Source organism: Sphaeramia orbicularis, chromosome 1, assembly GCF_902148855.1.
Source record: "Sphaeramia orbicularis chromosome 1, fSphaOr1.1, whole genome shotgun sequence".
In the NCBI taxonomy this organism is placed as follows: Eukaryota; Metazoa; Chordata; class Actinopteri; order Kurtiformes; family Apogonidae; genus Sphaeramia; species Sphaeramia orbicularis.
The window spans coordinates 50,803,878-50,823,786 of record NC_043957.1 but is presented as its reverse complement, the minus strand read 5'-3'; the positions used below and the strand labels follow the sequence as shown (position 1 = coordinate 50,823,786).

The following is a 19,909-nucleotide window of genomic DNA, read 5'->3' as shown; positions in this document are numbered from 1 at the left end:
ACATATTTTGAGTAGAAATGAGAAAAATACACTTGGTAAGATTTTGATTTTTGCAGTCCAGGTGTTTTACAGTCTAAAGAGGAAAACAGGCGTGGTACACTTACACAGAAAAACATGGGTCATGATAAATGAACTACTTCAAAATGATCAAATGGTACTTTTTTACATTTCTCAAAAAACAATTTATATATATATATTTCCATGTTAAGACTCCAAAAGTTTTTTATTGGTATGGTAAACATGATGTGTGCATAAATAAACAGCTCCTCTTATGTACAACTTCCCTTGTTTAATAAAGTATATTTCACTCAAACTAAACATTCACAGCAATGAGGAAAACAGTTGACAGCAGGGCTCCTGAGTTTTCAGAACTGCCATTCGGTCCAACCTATCCAAGCGAGAGCGTCGGTTTGCGTGTGTGTGTATATGTGTGTGTGTGTGTGTGTGTGCATGTGTGTGTGTGTGTGTGTGCACAAAGGGGGTAGGGGATAGGGAAAGGGAAAGGGATGGCTGCGTTGTATTTCCTGTGTCGCAGTTTACTGTTTTTTAGAGCAAGAAAAATGGGCTTATGTAACGGTCATGTGATTTAGCCAGAAATAGTGGTGGGGCTACAGCTGCTGCCTCTCCTCCTGCAGCTCGGTTCCTTGGCTTTTGGCAGCAGCCAGACAGACACACTGCGCACTACTCCTGCTAGCTCCGAAAACAACTTCTGCTCAGTCCTACACACAAACACAAATACTGTACGGGAGATGCAGCAGAGATAATGCACAAAGTATACATGTTTGAACAAACTGCATAGCGAGTCTGTGATCCAGAAATCTTCTAAACAAGACAAACACAAGCAAAGAAACACATTTATAATGCCCTGAAATGCAAATGTATGCAAATTTCACACAGTTCTAGATGGACTCAGCTTTAACATCAACCCTAATGGACCTAAGCCATGTACCGGGGGTCCTTGGGGTGACTTAACCACACCGTACCGCTCCATCTGGGTTGTGATGTGATTTCCATGTCTGTGTGTATTTGTTTGTGCATGCACATACAAGATTTTTCAGTGCTTATGAAATTGCCAAGTGGAGCATCTTTGGGTATATGTGTGTTTGCGTGCATGTGTGTGTGTATATGAGAGTGAATGACTATATATGTGCACGAGTAAGAGCCTGGCTGCCTGTGTGTGGGCGTATGGTGCTCTGAGGCTGGCGGACGTGTGGAAAAAGGGAAAAAGGAGGGATGGAGACGCAGGCGTGGAGAAGGAGAAGAGTGGAGGAGGAGAAGAGCTGTACAGTGAAGAGCTAGTGGAGCGGAAGGAAGCTCTCTGAAATGGGAGATCATTGGGTTTAGCTGAGGGCTAGGCAGGAGGCAGGAGGGATTCTCGCCATGTTAGCATCACTGTCAGGAATAGTCTAGCTGCAGCCAGTGTCCTGGTTCCAGCAAATTCTAATATCATCCTGCCATATACTGTAGAATACACCATTAGTCATAGGCTGTAGAATGTGAGAGCGGAATAATCACGATTTCAATCACTTACAGGGTGATAATCATGAAATGTAGCTCTTTGATAATTCCAGACGTTTCACAGCTTTCCTTGTTGACCTACATTAGGAATAGTCGTAGACAGTCAAAGAATCAAACATTTTTTTTTACTTTTTGTGCTATTGAATCCATGTACAAATATGTTATTTGGTATATTTTAGCCTCTTATCTTTCTTTCTGTTGCTGTTTTTATACGTTCGAACCATTTTACAGTAAAGGCTTTTTAAAATAACATAGTATTTAATCAGGTACAGGGTGGGGAAGCAAAATTTACAATGAACATTTAGTTGTTTTTTCTCAGCAGGCACTACGTCAGTTGTTTTGAAACCAAACATATATTGATGTCATAATCATACCTAACACTATTATCCATACCTTTTCAGAAATTTTTGCCCATATGAGTAATCAGGAAAGCAAACGTCAAAGAGTGTGTGATTTGCTGAATGCACTCGTCACACCAAAGGAGATTTCAAAAATAGTTGGAGTGTCCATAAAGACTGTTTATAATGGAAAGAAGAGAATGACTATGAGCAAAACTATTACGAGAAAGTCTGGAAGTGGAGGAAGCAACAAAAAACATACCAAAGCTTTTATTAAAGCTCTCAAATCCAAAATCCTAAAGGATCCAACCAAATCCATGAGAAAAATGGCAATTGAACTTGAGGTAGACAACAAGACCGTTAGAAATGCAGTAAAATATGATTTGAAGTTAAAATCTTACACAAGAACACCAAAAACTTGTTGACAACAGCAACAAATCCAACTTTAGAAATTTTTGGGAATCATGTTTATGGCCACCTTCTAGCCCAGATCTAAACCCTCTGGATTCTGCTATTTGGGGCGTTTTAGAACATGCTACCAATAGAACATCACACAGCAATGTCGACTTTCTTAAAGATACTATTAAAGAAGAATGGGAGAAGTTGTCACCCGAATATCTGAGGAACACTTGCGCAAGTTTCAGGAAGCGTGTGAAGGCAGTTATTGAGAAAGAAGGAGGACACAGAATAAAAACATTTTCTATGATGTCAATTTTCTTGTGGCAAATAAATTCTCATGACTTTCAATAAACTAATTGGTCATACACTGTCTTTCAATCCCTGCCTCAAAATATTGTAAATTTTGCTTCCCCACCCTGTAGGTAGTTTATAAATCATTAATAAGAGATGTAATACATGAAAAGATTACCTGTTGCTGCCTAAATAGTGAACCTCAGACCTCTTAGCTTCCTTTGTTTTATTTTTCTTGTGTGTATTTTAAACTATATTAGGGATTGTAGGAACTCAGTGTTGTATACACTTTATAATAATAGCTACTGAACCTGTACATTCTGCACTTTTTCTATTGATATTGGACTTGTTTTTGTGTGTGTGCTTTCTTTACGTGACAGATTTTATGTTTTTATTCTGAACTGTTTTTATATTTGCTTTCTGTATTTATTCTGAGCACTTTACCAAATGTCACTACACTGTACGGTTTTATTTTTGCAATGACAAAAAAAACTTATTCTATTCTATAAAGCTTCCTTTTGCAGTTAATAAATGGTAATAACTCTGAATTCAATGTAAAATAACAGATAAAAAGTGCAGTAGTAGCTTCAGTGTTTCCTTCTGAGCCCAGGTTGATTAATTAAACATTAAAATGCTTCATACACTGCAAAAATCTAGATCTTACCAAGTGTATTTTTCTCATTTCTAGTCAAAATATCTCATCAGACTTAAAATAAGACATAATCACCAAAAGAGTAAGTTTCAGTGAGATATAAGAACTTATTTTTAGACAATAGATCTTGAAAATCATATTTCAAGATCATTTTCACTTGTTCCATTGGCAGATTTTTTTGCTCAATTCACAATTTTTTTTGCTTAATTCAAACAAACAAAAAGATACAATCTCTGGTAAGATTTCTTGAAATAAGATTTTCAAGATCTATTGTCTAAAAATAAGTTCTTATATCTCACTTACAAGGTACTCTTTAGGTGATTATGTCTTTTTTTATTGTTTGTATTGCAATTTTTTGTTTTTCATTCAACAAAACAGTGTCTTCAAAAGATTAGACACAAAACAAAACATACATGAAAGCTCTTACATGAGAAATAAAAAAAAAAAAAAACATAGCTTAACACAGAAGGTGGTAGGTCAGACTTACAATGTACAGGAGTCACATTTATTAATATCATTTTTTAAGTGCACAACAGTCCTTTTAATAGGGTAGAGGAGAGCTCCAGTCCATTATAGTCCAAAAATGGGCGCCATACTCTGTAGAACTAATCTACACTGTTATGAATGATATTGGTAAGATATTCTAGGGCAGTGTTTTTCAACCTTGGGGTTGGGACCTCACGTGGGGTCGCCTGGAATTCAAATGGGATCGCCTCAAATTTCTAGTAATTGATTAAAAAAACAAAACAAAACAAAAAAAACCTTACTAATAAAAAATATATGGTGAGTTCAGAGAGACAGTCACAATTCATAACAGACATGACAAACTGTGAAACCGAAGCACTGTGGTACTGTTTATCTTTCAAATGTTCATTGTGGTCAGTTTCAGATGCTGCAGTTCTTTCATAATTCATAGTTTGAGTTCTTGTTTGTTCAGTATTAATGGTCAGCCTTGTAAATCCAAGCTGGACTGACTGTACATATCCTGACCAAGGAAAATAAAATTCTCACTTTGTGCAGTAATCTACACCTGGCTTTTCTGCCTCCGTCCATAATAATATACATTATACAGACTAAATGTCGTCTAAAATTAATGTTTATTTACAACATAGGATAGCAAACTATTACATGATCAAAAGCAAATTAATTTTAGCAAAAAAATAAAAGTCTCTGTTTTGATTGTCTGGGGTCACTAGAAATTTGTGACGTTAACCCTTTCATGCATAGTGGTCACTACAGTGGACAGTTATTTTACAGCTGTTCTATTGGATATTCAGGGATTTTGCTGTTTTAGTTCCATATTAGCCAACACAGCGGATGCTTACGCATCATCCCATACACTGACATTCAGACCATTACTGAAACTTTGCTGTTTTTGATCAACCTGATCTGCAGAAACATGTTTGAGTGTAAATCAATTGTCATTTGTTAGACAAAATCTTTGTTTTTTTTTTTGTTGCATATTATCTCCATGAAGTGAGTAATTACTAGCATTAGAATATGTTCAAATGTGAGAAAACATCAGATTAGCAGCATTAAAAATGTTGGTATTCATTGTTTTTATATCACTTTCTGATATTGGGTTTTAAACATGTTTCTTTACTTCAGAAATAAAATGCATGGACATTTTTGTAACTCCATCAAAAAAAAAAAAAAACTTGATCGCATTGTTTTTTCATGGCTAAGGAGGAATAAAAACACTCAAGAAAAACAATCTTGACTAAGGTTCTCATAATTCATGCATGAAAGGGTTAAAATGGGGTCACAAATCAAAAAAGGTTGTTTCCTCCTAGAACCAAAAATTATTTTATGCCAACTACAGACAGAAGGAATCTTGTCACTGACCCACTGCAAAAGAATATTTTTCTTTCCTGAAAATGTTAGAGTATTATACAGTCTTTTGCAAGCTGCTGTTTTCGATAATGTCTCATTTTAAGTGTGATGAGATATTTTGACTAGAAATGAGAAAAATACACTTGGTAAGATTTTGATTTTTTTTCTAGTGTAAATGTTAATTAGCAGCATTTTCCAACCTTCTCATAGCGCATTTATAAATCCTTTATATGAATAGTCTGATTGTAAAGTGGTAGATAGACTTTTTTACACATCACTGTAAAAATATCCCTGCTGATTTCTGTCCCACTACATGTCAGATTTACACCTGAACTAACTGACAGTGTGTCCCATCTTTCTGTAGGTCAGCACAACTACCTGTGTGCCGGGAGAAATGACTGTATCATTGACAAGATCCGAAGGAAAAACTGTCCGGCATGTCGCGTACGGAAGTGTCTCCAGGCCGGGATGAACCTCGGAGGTGAGGAGTCATCGCCTCATTACAGATCTGCCCTGTCACGTGTCTCCGATGTGACATTTGAGTCAGTCTCCTTCTACTTATAAGAAATGATAGATACAGAAAAGTAGGTCTGGCTGTAGTCACAAGAGGCCTGGGGGATGCTGAGTCATAAGATGTTTGTGTGCATGTTGTGTGTATAGTATATCTGAGCACAGTATGCATAATGCATCTACAGTAGGTGTAGATCTACAGTACTCTATACGATGCCAGCTGACAAAGGCAGCAGACAGGTTACAGTATTGTATTATGAGGAAAGACGACACTACAGTTTAGAGGGATGTGGCTGATTCAAAGAGGATCTGTTTTATCTTTTAAAATTATTAATTCATTTTTATTTTAACTCAGGGTCGCAGTGACGGAGACAGAGCTAAAAGCGCGCTTAATAGATTTTCACCCCAGAGGAATAAATGAAACCACAAATGATTTTCAATGTTATACACCCAAAACAGCTAAATTTAAACATTCATGGAACATCTTTTCTTTTCTTTTTTTTTTTTTTTTTTTTTTTTTTGCTTGTACAGTAGAATTTGGACAGAATTACACCACTGCTGTCACATTACTTATGGTACACAAAAATGCCAAAAGGAACATACACACACACAAACACACAACTACTGTTGCTAGAAAGAGTCGTCTTGCTTGTTATGTGATGTTTATCAGTTTTTTACCCCACCCCCACCCTGAAGGGGAGGCAAGGGACTGTTTTGGTTCGGTTTGTTAACACTCTAGCAACAAAACTATTGGTTGAATTCATACCATGTTGGGTTTATAGCTCACCAGTGACTAAATCTGGTTACATTTCGGGAGCAGTAGGTCAAAGTTAAAATTTTTTATGAATTTTTTAAATATATACAGTCTACTCTCGTTATACCGCCAACTTCCGTTCACGGCCAAATTGGCGGTATAGCGAAAATGGCGTTACAACGGGTTGCGTCCATAATGTGCATGTCTTTACTATATGATGTCTATGCTGCCTCCGTTAACCCGTTCTAATTGCGTTTCTAAATAAATCTTGATTCTGTTATGTTGTAAGGCAGGGATCGGCAACCTTTAACACTCAAAGAGCCATTTCGACCCGGTTTCCACGGAAAAGACAACACTGGGAGCCGCACCTCGGAGGTGCCACGGCGGCGCACCTCGGAGGTGCCGCGCCACGACGCTGGCGGTATAACGGTCGGGAAATCAATGGTATAAGTGTTGTTTGTGCATGGAACTGGGCTGGCGGATGGCGATAAGCGGAAATGGCGGTATAACGGCGGGCGGTTTAACGAGAGTAGACTGTATATATATATTTTTTCCATTTACTTATAATGGGTGAAAATTCACATTTGTAGCAGCAAAACTATTAGCTGAACTGATACCAAATTGGGTTTATGAATTGCACTGGTCTGCAAGGAAAATGCTTCCAGAATAAAAGTAATGAAATTTTACCACATGAGAGTCACTGATAAGGAAAAATCAAGCCAAAAATGCTGGTTGGCTGAACTTTCCAACATACAGCCTTGGGTCATAATGTGAAATTCAAGAATTAACGAGAGAATGGGTTTGACTCAAAAGGAATATTTGTCTCAGAGCTACAAGATCTACTTCAAAACACTGTCTACACATTAGAATACATTCACTTTACAGGTTCTATTTAGTGGAAGATTTATAAAAGTATTATATGAATGTACATAAACCAGTATATATGTGTAATAATACTTAATCATATACCTTGAAAACATCAGCAAACCGGCACTTTTGTCATTTATTTTCCAATTAATCTTATTAAAATACGTAACATCTAGCACATTTAATGTCTGAAGCAAATCATTTCTAAAAAATTGTAGACCAGTGTTGCCAGTGACCCAGAATAGATCTGATTACATTTTGGGAAGAGTAGGTGAAAGTTCAAATTTTTTATGAATTTTTAAAATCTTTTTTTTCCCCATCTACATATAATGGGCGAAATTTTTCAAATGTCTGTAACAGCAAAACTATTGGTTGAATTAATACCAAATTGGATTTATATATTGATAGTCACCCAGAATAGATCTCATTACATTTTGGGAAAAGTAGGTCAAAGTTCAAATTTTTCTATAAATTCTTTTTTTTTTCTCCCATTTACTTATAATGGGTGAAATTTCAAACATCTATAAAAACATCAATTTTGTTTCAGTTTACTTCAAACATGCCACATATATAGAGCCAAATGATATGCTGACATCAGCACACGCACAGACATGATGACATCAGGTGGATCGATGCCAAAATAAGTTACAGTACGTGTGAGGGGCGGGGTTTGTTGTGCCTGGCACCAGTTGTTGGTTTTTGTTTTATAATTCAATGTTAAATTTTTGAAAAGCCACATGACAGGTATCTTTAGCAGAAATGAAAGATGGAAATATATGAAAGGTGTGATAGATAGATAGATAGATAGATAGATAGATAGATAGATAGATAGATAGATAGATAGATAGATAGATAGATAGATAGATAGATAGATAGATAGATAGATAGATAGATAGATAGATAGAGACAGTATTATTTGCAATGAAATTAGGGCTCAATACTTTTTGGTGCAGAGTAGAATAAAAAAATATTATTTATAAATAAATAAATAAATACACACACACACACACACACACACACACACACACACACAGAGCAATTAAAAAGTGCAAAGATGTAAAAATATAATAAAATATGTTTAAAAAGTAATACAAAGTGCAAGAGTGATTCAGACTGTTCAAAATAATACAAGTTATTGCACATGAGCCCCTATATGACTGTATGGGTCAGGTGTTATTGTAACTGATAACTGAGCGCTGTAATTTCCAAGAACTCCAAATAGCTCTAAAACTGATTTTCTTTCTCTCTAATCATCCCCTCATTTCTCCACGTGTTATTTTTGTAATACCTTGTAGCATACACTACTATCCAAGATATACAAGCATGATTTATTCTAGTCATGGATGTTATTAAATGAAGTAAAGGCCTACTGACTTTTCCAAAAGCTCAGGGAAATTTCCACAGTTTGGAAAGAATCTGTGGCCTTATCTGAAGTACAGTAATGGGCTGGTTTATGAAAAGTCTGTCATTTGAAAATGCACTGCAAAACACTGTCAGGTCACATCAAGTTTATTTTTATTGCTCAACATCACATAAAACATCTAAAAAGGTTTTACAGGCCCATAACAGCAACAACAGCTCCTGAGCATGCCCAGACTCTTTACTGCATTAGGTGTACTGTGTGAACTAAGTGACAGTTCGCCAAAACATACATGAATTAGATTTTTCAAGGCTTTACTGAAGTGAATATGATGTTAACTGGAGGATAATTTCAAAGGTAGTGTTAGGTAATATTTGAACAAGAACAAATTTCTTAAACCTTTATCAGGCAAGTGACTATTTTTGGTAATTTCCATATACATTAAAAGACAGTGACAGCAACAGTTGCAGTGAGGACAGTGAGTCAACAATCTCAGGTCCAATGTGGTCTACAGGGTCTGTGAGGTCCACCTCTGCGTGAACAGTGAGTGGACCTGCTTTCTTAGGTACCATGAAGTAATGGTACTAATGTAAGGAATGATGTTCAAAGGGATCATGTGGATGTGGACAAGGGTCTGGATCAACCACTTATGTTGGTCTAATGTTCTAAAAGTGATGTTCTAATGCTCTAAAGTATGTGTTTTTCTTGTATTTTTTATATTTACTTCTTGGATTTTTTTTTTTTTTGTTTGTTTTTCCCCACTTACGGGTAAGGAACCAAATATTGTAACTTCATTAACCTTGATTTTCTACGTAATAACAAGTCATTTGCCTGATAAAAGGTTAAAATTAGCATCCAATATATGGGATAAAGTTTATCCTGGAAATAACCTGAGCCCCCAATAGTACTTTGGAAAAGAAAGAAAGATTTAATCTCAGATTGGTGGAAAATATATCAGAAAAAACTATTCAGGAAACATTTTCGACAATGTGAATGGCTGGATGCTAACTTATAAAGCCAATTGAAGGATAGCCGAGTCGGTATTGAATAGTCTATAGAGTGTAGATTGAATCCAAAATATTTACAGAAATGACATTTGGCTTTGACCTCGTCTCTCCAAGTGTACACCATCTTCAGCACGGAGAAAATCAGCCACTGACAGTAATAAACATCCTCACAGGGGGAATAGGAGTCTGCAGGTGGATGCTGGGGTGACAGAGGGTTTCATGAAGAACTGGATGAGCAGCAGGAGATGTTTTTCACTAGCACACATGTGGCAAATGGTGGTGTTAGAAAATATTGGTTGTGCAATATATCTCAATATTTCATTTCACAATACTGCATCGATATTAAAAAGGACTATCGATATTTTTAGGTATTTATTCAAATGCAGATATTGCGGAGGTTCACTTTTGGTTTTTTGTGTATATTTTATTTATTATTATTTAACACTCTTCTATTAAATAATGTGCTGTCCTCACAACACATGACTGTGCAGGTAGACAACCAGCTGATTTGGAGGTTCTCCTTTACTTGACTTTCTACTTTTTTGTAACTGCAACATGCAAAATGCATACAACTTCAGTTACTAACAGACAGTTATTAATTACGCTGCATTCACATCGTTAGCTTGAATAGCATAAACGTTAATGTCATTACACGTTCATAGAACAGATTCAAGGTATTACTCAACCAACATCTAGAACTTAATATCGTTTACTAACATATAGACTTACAAAGACGAAAATTTTCCAAGGCACAAAGCTAGTAGAGCAGACTTAGCACGTACATGAGTTTTTCTAAACTTTAACTGCAGAGAAAACGGCGAACGGGAAAAATACGTCAAGATCATCTCTGGCGAAAGAGTGCTCACTCTGTATTAGGGGTGTTAGAAAATATCGGTTCTGCAATATATCATGATATTTGATTTCACAATACTGTATCGATATTAAAAAGTACTGTATCGATATTTTCAGGTATTTATTCAAATGCAGATATGACGGAGGTTCATTTTTGTTTTTTGTGTATATTTCATTTATTATTATTTAACACTGTTCTATTAAATAATGTGCTGTCCTCATAACACGTGACTGTACAGGTAGACAGCCAGCTAACAAAAATAAAGTAAAGTCCAAACAAGGCTTTCTTTTCTGATTTGGAGGTTCTCTTTTACTTGACGTTTAATTCAATTCTTCAAGGAAATAATCATTAAAAAAAAAAGGAACAAACAAAAAATTGCCCTTTTAACAGTATCATGGTATATCGTGATATATCGCATCGTGATCCTAGTATTGTGATTTGTATCGTATTGCCAGATTCTTGCCATTACACACCCCTAGTGGTAAATAGGAGATGTGCAGTAGCATCGCCTACAAGAGTGGACACATACAGTAGCTCCCCTCACATGCATGTATTATGAATGAATGAAGGAATTAATTTATTTGGTTTGTACATCAATCATTGCACTTAGTACAATAATTATAATAAACATACAAACCAAAAAAGGAATAGGCTAGAAACAAAAACTTTTTTTTTTTTTTTGCCTATTCTTTTCACCTTTATAGTTCAAATTTCAAGTTTATTTGTCATGTGCATTCAGGGTACAAGTACCGTGGCAATGAAACACAGTGTGCCCTGGCTCTCTATCCGCCCAATATTGAAAAATAAATAACAATAACAATCACAGCAACAATAAAAAATACTGAACAATAAATAGCACTAGCCCTCCTATTGTGATACAAAAACACAAATGAATACATACAATTACACACTGCTTACATTAAATTAAATGTGTACAGTATCGAGCATTCACACATAAAAAAAAAAAAAAATCAGCAACAACAAAAACATATCTACCATCTCAATTCAATATTCCTAAATAATTTTAAAATTTTTTTAAGCTTTTTTTTTTTTTTTAACTTTGCCAAAGGAGTGAAGAACTTAAATGCATCATCAGGTCCATTCCATAGTTTAACACCCACAACCCCAGTCCATCTAGACTTCACATTTGTCCTCACTTTAGTCCATTCACAAAAAGAAAGATCTCTGCAATTATAATTATTCTCTCTTAATTCCAAGAAATCACGAATGGTCACGAATTTGGGACAATACTATTTGTATCCCTCATCTTCCATGCAAACGTAAGCTACACGACAAAGAAAAAGTTAAGGATATTTTTAATTTTTGGGCTATTTTTTATTTCAGTTGGGATTCTTGCACAGTGCTTTTAACTTTTTTGTGTGTGAATTGAATTAAAACACTTTTTTTTTTTATGACCAGACAGTTTTATTTACAAATGGCAAAAAATGACCAAAAAAAAAGACTAAAAAAAAAAGAAATATCCTTTTTGTTTGTAGTGTATATTCCAGCATTGCCAAACATGCACAGAGAAAACTAAGGACACACTAACAGTGCACCTGCAGCTACTGGTGGTTATATGGAAAACACAACATTGAAATCAGTAAAAAAAAAAAAAAAAAAAAAAAGCACTTGAGGGGTAGGATTAAATAAGTTTATACCTCTTCCTACTCCTTTTTGACCTTGCAAACTTCAGACTTGCACGTACTTGAAGATAGATTCTGTTCATTTAAATGTTATTTTGTTTTTGTCTTAATTTGCTTTGTTTTGTTTTATTTTGTTTCTGTGCAAGTTCGAAATAAATAAATAAATAAATAAATAAATAAATAAATAAATAAGTATATGAACAGTGCAGTGCAGCATGTGTCACCTACTGTATATGTAGACTACTGTACACACATCAGCATCTCAACAGATGATGACCAGTATTTACTTAAGCATATTTTGTACTCATTAACAAGAAAAACACAGTATGGAGTAAACACATCTACTCATAAAGAGATGCTATGAAGTGTTGAAAAGCACCAGATGACCATGAGTCATGAATAAAAGCTTAAGGTTGCCAATGAGCGTTGCTGTAAAGAAACTATAGTGTAACTTACAGCATTTGAACACAGCTATTCACCATATTATGAATTATGAAGAATAAAATAAACTGTCATAGCTGCAATGTTTAGGTGTAAAAATGTTGTTTTTTTTTTAGGAGAAATATTGTCTAACACTGCCCACTATGAGTTTACCTTGAAGATGATGTTCAGGGGAAATAATTTCAGAAATGGGCAACTTTTTTTTTTTTTTTACCTGCCACCACCTCCCCTCTTCAGAGGACAACTTTATTTTTAATTACAGCTTGTGTTTAACCCTTTCATGTACACTGGTCACTCCAGTGGACAGCTGTTCTACAGCTGTTCTCTTGTATATTCATAGATTTTGTTGTTCTTTTTTTTTTTTTTTTACACATATCTTTATTAAAGTTTTAAGACACTACATATCTTTTCTGACATGAATTGGGGTAACATTATGTTGATCTCCCCTGAGCATAAACCCCCAGAATCACAAGCCCTCCCCATAGTTTTCACACAATTTATCAGTAAATACATATTTCTGTGTGTCAAAAACTAAACGTGTGGTGTCCAGCTGAGTGGACATTTTTGCAACTTCATGAAAAATAGGTTCATAAGAATTTTTTTTCTTTTCTTTTTTTTTTTTTTAATGTATTTTTTTTTTTATTATTTATTATTTTTATTCATTTTTCAGAAGAAAATTTTTAATCGCATTGTTTTTTTCATGCCTAAAGAGGAATAAAAACACTAAGAAAAAATTTTTTGATTAAGGTTCTCATAATTTGTGCATGAAAGGGTTAAGTAACAATCTCAAACTTTGTATTCATGTTACATATATACACACACAAACACACACGCACACACATAGAGGGAGGGGTCATATAGACGAAAGGGTACAGAGACAGGACGAGACAAGACAGTGGGACAAAACAGACATAAGACAAGACAGTGGGACAAGCCAGGTAAGTGGTTGCTGTTGAAAACATAAGACAACATGTGAAAGACATGACATCAAGTAAGACAAGACAAAAACAGATTTTAATTACACATTCATCATTATACTTTGGTGTGTGTGTGAGGAGATTTACAAATGTATATCTTTCATGCTTAACCACAAAAATTGATATTTTTGTTTTGGTGATTGTAATGTGCATCACTTGATTCGAGAAATACTGATCCATTTCACCAAAAACTAGATGTCACTTTCCTGCTTTACTACAAACTGTGACTTTCTTGACTTTATATTCTTAAAAAGACAAACATTTGTATAAATTGAATGAAATAAATAATAATAATAATAATAATAAGTGGGAGTGGGATTTGATAAGTTTTCTTATTCCCACTCCTTTTCGAGCAAAACATATTGCATTTATTTTGTTATTACAAGTGTACATGGCCATTGCTATATTGTCTTGATCACCTCTATTTATTCATTTATTTGCTCTGCTTTTAGTTCCTTGTACACATAAAAGTTTAATTGTTTTCTTCTGCTCGAAACAAATAGAAAGAAAGAAAAGAAAGAACATAATTGTGTCATTGGTAGCTCTCTTTGTTTCATTGCTTTCACTTAATTGTTTCTAAGCAGTGATTCACATCCTAATTAATTATCATCACATTAGTTATTGTCTCAGAAACTATATGTTCCATGCAGTATTATGCACTGGCGAAAGATCTCTCAATATTTCTAGGAGGCAAATGTGCCACCTGACAGTGAAATATTTTAAAACATTAGTGGTTATTAACACATAGCAACTTGTATATTTTTACACATTTCGGTATCTGTCACATTATAGGCGTTTGCTCAGTCAGGTTATGAACGAGAGAAATACGGCTATTAAAACGTGTTAACAAGTCTATTGTGTTCTCCGCAGCACGAAAATCCAAGAAGTTGGGGAAGCTGAAGGGAGTCAGCGAGGACCTGCAGAGCTCTAAGGACGGCCAGACCGCCACCGGGGGCGTTGGAAGCGGATACCTGTGCTCAGAGAAGGAGCTGAACGCCAGTGCTGCCAATGCCCTGGTGCCCCACGGGCCTGGGGTGGTCACACCTTTTCTGCCGCCGTCCATCTGCAGCGTGTTGGAGCTGATCGAGCCTGAAGAGGTGTACTCTGGCTACGACAACACGCAGCCTGACACCACTGACCACCTGCTGTCCAGTCTCAACCGCCTGGCCGGAAAGCAGATGGTACGCATGGTGAAGTGGGCCAAAGTACTTCCAGGTTAGTGACCACTTATGCGGTGGGCTCAGGCCTAAATGTTGTTTAGAAGCCATAACAAAGAAAAACCACACCTTCACATGTGAAAAGAATGTACTGTAGTAGTGCGTATAAGCCGTATATGTTAATGCGATTACAGGTTTGTGTATACTTTATTTATAGACGGGGGTTTTAATGAGGATAACACGCTTACAGCTTCACTTTTAATCTTTCAATTTAAAAAATGCATCCGTTTTTCTTGTTATGTCAGGGCAGACCATTTAAATTTTTACATATTAGGTCACAAAATTATTCTGCAAAGCTTCAACAAGATTAGCATTAAATCCTATTTTACCATTAAATAGAATCAAGATTAAGATTTCCAAACAGAACTCATTTACATCCCTGTTGTCAGATGTTATGTTGAAAAGAAGATTTGATGTCTTTCACGTTAATTTCTTGCCGTAAGCATGGCGCAGGATGAAATAAATGTTTGAGAGGGGGTAAACAACTTCCCTAAAATGCCAGTCAGTGGGAGACATATTGAAAGATGCCTCACAGGTAGCTCTTTGAGGCTGTTTAATTTGCTGTATTGCAAATATTTGATACCTCCACGGTGTCTGCTTGCCATATCCGGACGTATAAATAGAAGGGGAGCCAGACAGAAGGGTCAAAATGAGTACCTTCGACTTTCAGATATGCCAGTGCCTGCTTTCATTTTACATTTGGGATAAGGCGCAGCTAACATACAATGCGACATGGAGCGATATTGTAGTAGTTCATGTAAGAAGCAGTCTGTGACTCCAGTTATTTAATTCGATGCAACTTGATTATATGCTATAGACTGACCTAAAAAATGGAAGAAGAATGGAACTATTTTAAGGACTATCTAGCTTTAAGCTCACTGGTTTATCTGCCTCGTGCACAGTATTAAGTCAGGCATGTCACATACCTTTTCATCAAATATCCTTTTAAAAATGATTGTTTTTGGCAGATTGACACGCATATAGACTGAAATAGTGCCTAAGCCTTGATAAGTCACTTATGTGTCCTCAGCTGGCCTGTCTTATGCATGAAGAGGAGTTTCTTGCCAGAGTTTGATTGAGAGTGTGGCAAGTTTCCTATTTGACTCTATTTTTGGAGCTCCATAGACAACACGCCAATAACTGGAGGCCCTGTGGGATTTGCATGAAATAAGAATGGGTGAAAACTACTCACTGGTTATCGTGTCTGAGCAAATATTTGCACAAAAAAAGGACTCTGTTCCAAAGATTTGTAGTATTCAGTGCACATGTGCAGACAAACACGCACATTCTGACTTAGATAAATATCTCTTAAGTTGCGTGTGAGTATAAATGCATGAAGCCAACTCCACAGTGCTGTCAGCTACATTGCCTCTCATCAGCTTCTTCTCTCTTTGTCTCTGTGGTGTGTATGTGTATTAGGTTTCCGGGGTCTGCCCATTGAGGACCAAATCACCCTGATCCAGTACTCATGGATGTGTCTGTCCTCCTTTTGCCTTAGCTGGCGCTCCTACAAACACACCAATGGACAGATGCTCTACTTCGCCCCTGACCTCATCTTCAACGAGTAGGTCCACACTTTACTATCAACAGTACACTCCACACACCGCTTTCTTGTCATTAAATTGTACAGGTGTCAAAAAAAAAAAAAAATAGCCACGGTTCAGATATTACATATATATTTATACTCAGTTTAAATGACTTTACCTTAAACATAAAACAAAACAGGAACTTTTGATCAGATAAAAGCATATCTGAGCAAATGCTACACACATTAAAGCAGATGTGTCCCTTCTTTGTTTCATAAACATGCATTTTAGTTGTCCATTAAGAACAAATAATCTAACAGTAACAGTGAAAGTCACAACAGCAGCAGATAAAGGGAAATGTACTGCATAAAATAACCAGAATGTTAATTATAAAGAAAAATGACTTTAAAACACGTGCTTCTTTTGGTATTGCAAAAAAAAAAAAAAAAGTTTTAAAAAGAGTTTTAACACTTCTAGTATATTCCTTGACTTTCAAATAACATACATTCAGGTATTTGGACAGTGACACACATTGTATAATGTTGCCTCAGTACACCACTACAGTGGAGCTGAAACAAAGTAATGGAGATGGGACTGAAGTGTCGACTATCAACTTTAATTTAACCCATAAAGACCCAGTGCTTTTTTTTTTTGTGCGAGTTCCCAAGTGAATTTCCCTCTCTAGTTAACCTTATGACTTGATCCTTCATATGTGTAGCAATTTGGTGTTTTGTGTATGGTCAGAATTTAGTCTGTTATGTGTAGGATTTTTGAATTACTTATGGGATTTGACAGGAATTTAGGGTAGGTAGATGGAAGGGGTACAGGGGCGGGAGAGTATAAATTAAACTTCATCCCGCTCCTTTCTTTTTATATAAATCATTTTGTTGTTTAGTTTTAATGGTATTTTTGAAATAAACAAAGAAACAAACCTTTCTTAAGTGATTTATCACCATTGATTATAATATTATCCTCTGTATTTTGCATTTTTCAGTGTAAATGATGTGTTTTCCTTTATTTAATTCACTGATCATGTAGATGTTCATAAAAGATGAGATTAAAAGTTGAGGGTTATACTATCATAACCAGAGAATATTGAAGAAAAAGTGACTTTTATCAGCAGAATATATCAATAACTGAATATAAAAACAAGCATTTCCATCCACTGTCATTTGTCAAACTCCATGGGTTTTACTGGTGAATCAATTTTATAGAAGATGACAGTGTTTCCATGGAAACTACAGAGCCTCTGAATGTCCTAATGGGTCATATCTGATGACCATGAAAAGATGAATAACTGTATTTTACACCAATTATTTACATGTATTGATAAGATTAGTGGATCAAAAGGTATTAAATATTTTAGTTCAGTTAATACTTTTGGCTACTGGTGATTGTTTGGGTCTTTATGGGTTAAAGGGGTTTAACAAAAATATTATTTATAAATATTTCCAACCATTTTAAATATTGTCCACCCATTTTCAGAGGACGAATTAACATCACTTTAAACATGAGGTTGCTTTTAACACTTGGATGAAAATCGTTCACAGTCAGTGACAGTCTAAAGTCTAGAACCCGTTGAATTCCAGTAAATAGTTTCCAAATGCAAATTCGATATTTTGAGTTGTCCAATTACTTCTGAGCCTCTGAAAATGGAAGGACTCCATTTAAAATATTTGTAATTCCTAAATGGTTAATGCGACACATTTGTTTTGTCAAATCCCTTGAATTAAAGCTGAAAGTTCATGCGTAAGTCACATCTGATCACTACATTTCTAATCCACTGTGGTGGTGTACAGAGACAGCTTTACAAAATTTGTGTCCCTGTCCAAACACCTATGGACCTGACCGTATGTGTTGAAATTTAACAGGTAAACCAGCCAATACAAACCATGAAAACATGACTAAACAACTCCACATTTGTGCATGTTTCCTTTCAGTTTTTACCTTTATCATCACAGTTCCCAGTAAAAAAAATAAATAAAAAAATTTAAAAAAAAAATGCAACAAAAGGCCTTTCTATATTATTAAAGCAGCATGTGTATCTTTGTTTGCTGTGATCACACTTTTAATTACATTACTAACTATATGTGAAGGATGCTACTTTGAGCAGATGTTAACTCTGAAGTAAGATCACTACAAAAAGATTCAGATAAAAGATGAAGTTATTGTTATAATCGTTTGTATGTGAAGGCTTTTGCTTATTTCACAAATATAATGTAAAATAAAAATACACTGGTGTTTTTCTGAATGTAAAAGTCTGTATTGTGTTGCATTATAGGTTTTGCACTTGTCCACATTGCATAGCTGGCTTCCCAATTTCCTCCTTGTACATTTTTCAAATTTAAGCTGAGCACGGAAAAGCTGTCTGCCTGAAGTACCAATAAGCAAAACACATTTTAGAGTGGAAGCAGACTTAAATGTAACAAAACACTTGTCCTGTGGGATCCTCAAGCAAAAATGTTTCTATAAAGATGTGATTGCCTCATATTCCAGCACCTAATTAGATGTAAATTAATGCAAACATCCTTTTTGCTAGTGGACTTTAGAGAGTAAGGAGTGCATTTTCCAACCGTACTCTATTGAACATCCCATTAACCCTCCTATTATCCTCAAATATTACTGAGACATTTTACCCTTGGGGTCAATCTGACCCCATGGATATTTGCTGCCAGAAAATGATTTACATAAAATTGTTGACCAAGTTTTTGTGTCAGGCACTTTGTTTATTTGTTGAATACATAAATAATACTTGAGATGGTAATTTTAGAGGGGGGGCATGTGTAGATGAAAAGACCGAGATGTGATCAACTCGCAAGCCTACGCTGGCTTCGTCATTTTAGTAGGAGTTGACAAGTCAAGTTGTTTCCCACATGCCCACATTACGAGAAGTACAGCCCGACCGATTAATCAGCCGATTGTAGCGTATCACCGATTAATCAACATCGGTAAATATGTAACCGATGCATTAACGTTAGTGCTGCACAGAGATTCTGTCGCTCTGCTTCTGTGTCTGCGCTGCCTGAGAGTTAGGGGAATAGTAAAGCGTGTTCAGTTTCACTTTCACTTTGACTGTGACAATTTACAGACCACTATCTTACAAACTATTCACCCCCCCCACCCCTGTCCATGCGCTTCTTGTGTGCCTCACAATTTCAGTCTGCAGGCACGCCAGGGTATTAACACTGTATATTAATTGTCACCTACAGTTTATAGAAAGATTTACCAAACAATTTTCACATCATCTCTCACATCATTTCCCAAAAGTCTGCTCTCCCCAGCATAAAGACTATCACATCTGCAACCCGTGGTTTCCCACAGGTCACATACTTGTCTAATATAAGACTATTATACAGCATTTTAAGGTTGTGTAAATTATCTTACAAATAAACAAAGATACAACTGTTAATTCACATGTCCGCCATTATCTAATATAAGACTATTATATCCTGTGTATATCAATGTTCTTATTTCATATATCGGCTGATATATCGGATATCAGCCTATATATTGGATATTGGCTTATTTTAGCTCCCAGTATCGGTATTGGCATCGGCCCCAAAAATCCCAAATCGGTCGGGCTCTAATAAGAATGATCAAAGTTCTCGTAAGAATAGTTGTTTTCCCCAGGGGGGTTAGGTCACACACAGACAGACAAGTTTTCCAAAGCGAAAACAGCCTGGGGTCAAATTGACCCCAGAGGAACACTAATGCATGCAATAT

The 19,909-nt window shown here is 35.7% G+C and overlaps 1 protein-coding gene across 1 annotated transcript in view; it reads left to right on the top strand.

Moving 5' to 3' along the window:
• The window catches only part of nr3c2 (nuclear receptor subfamily 3, group C, member 2), a 173,942-nt gene that overhangs the window by 114,382 nt on the left and 39,651 nt on the right, over positions 1-19,909 (top strand). The window contains exons 5-7 of the mRNA XM_030140900.1: positions 5,396-5,512; positions 14,314-14,658; positions 16,080-16,224. Of these exons, the coding sequence (XP_029996760.1) occupies positions 5,396-5,512; positions 14,314-14,658; positions 16,080-16,224 (607 nt within the window). The remainder of the gene's footprint in view (positions 1-5,395; positions 5,513-14,313; positions 14,659-16,079; positions 16,225-19,909) is intronic.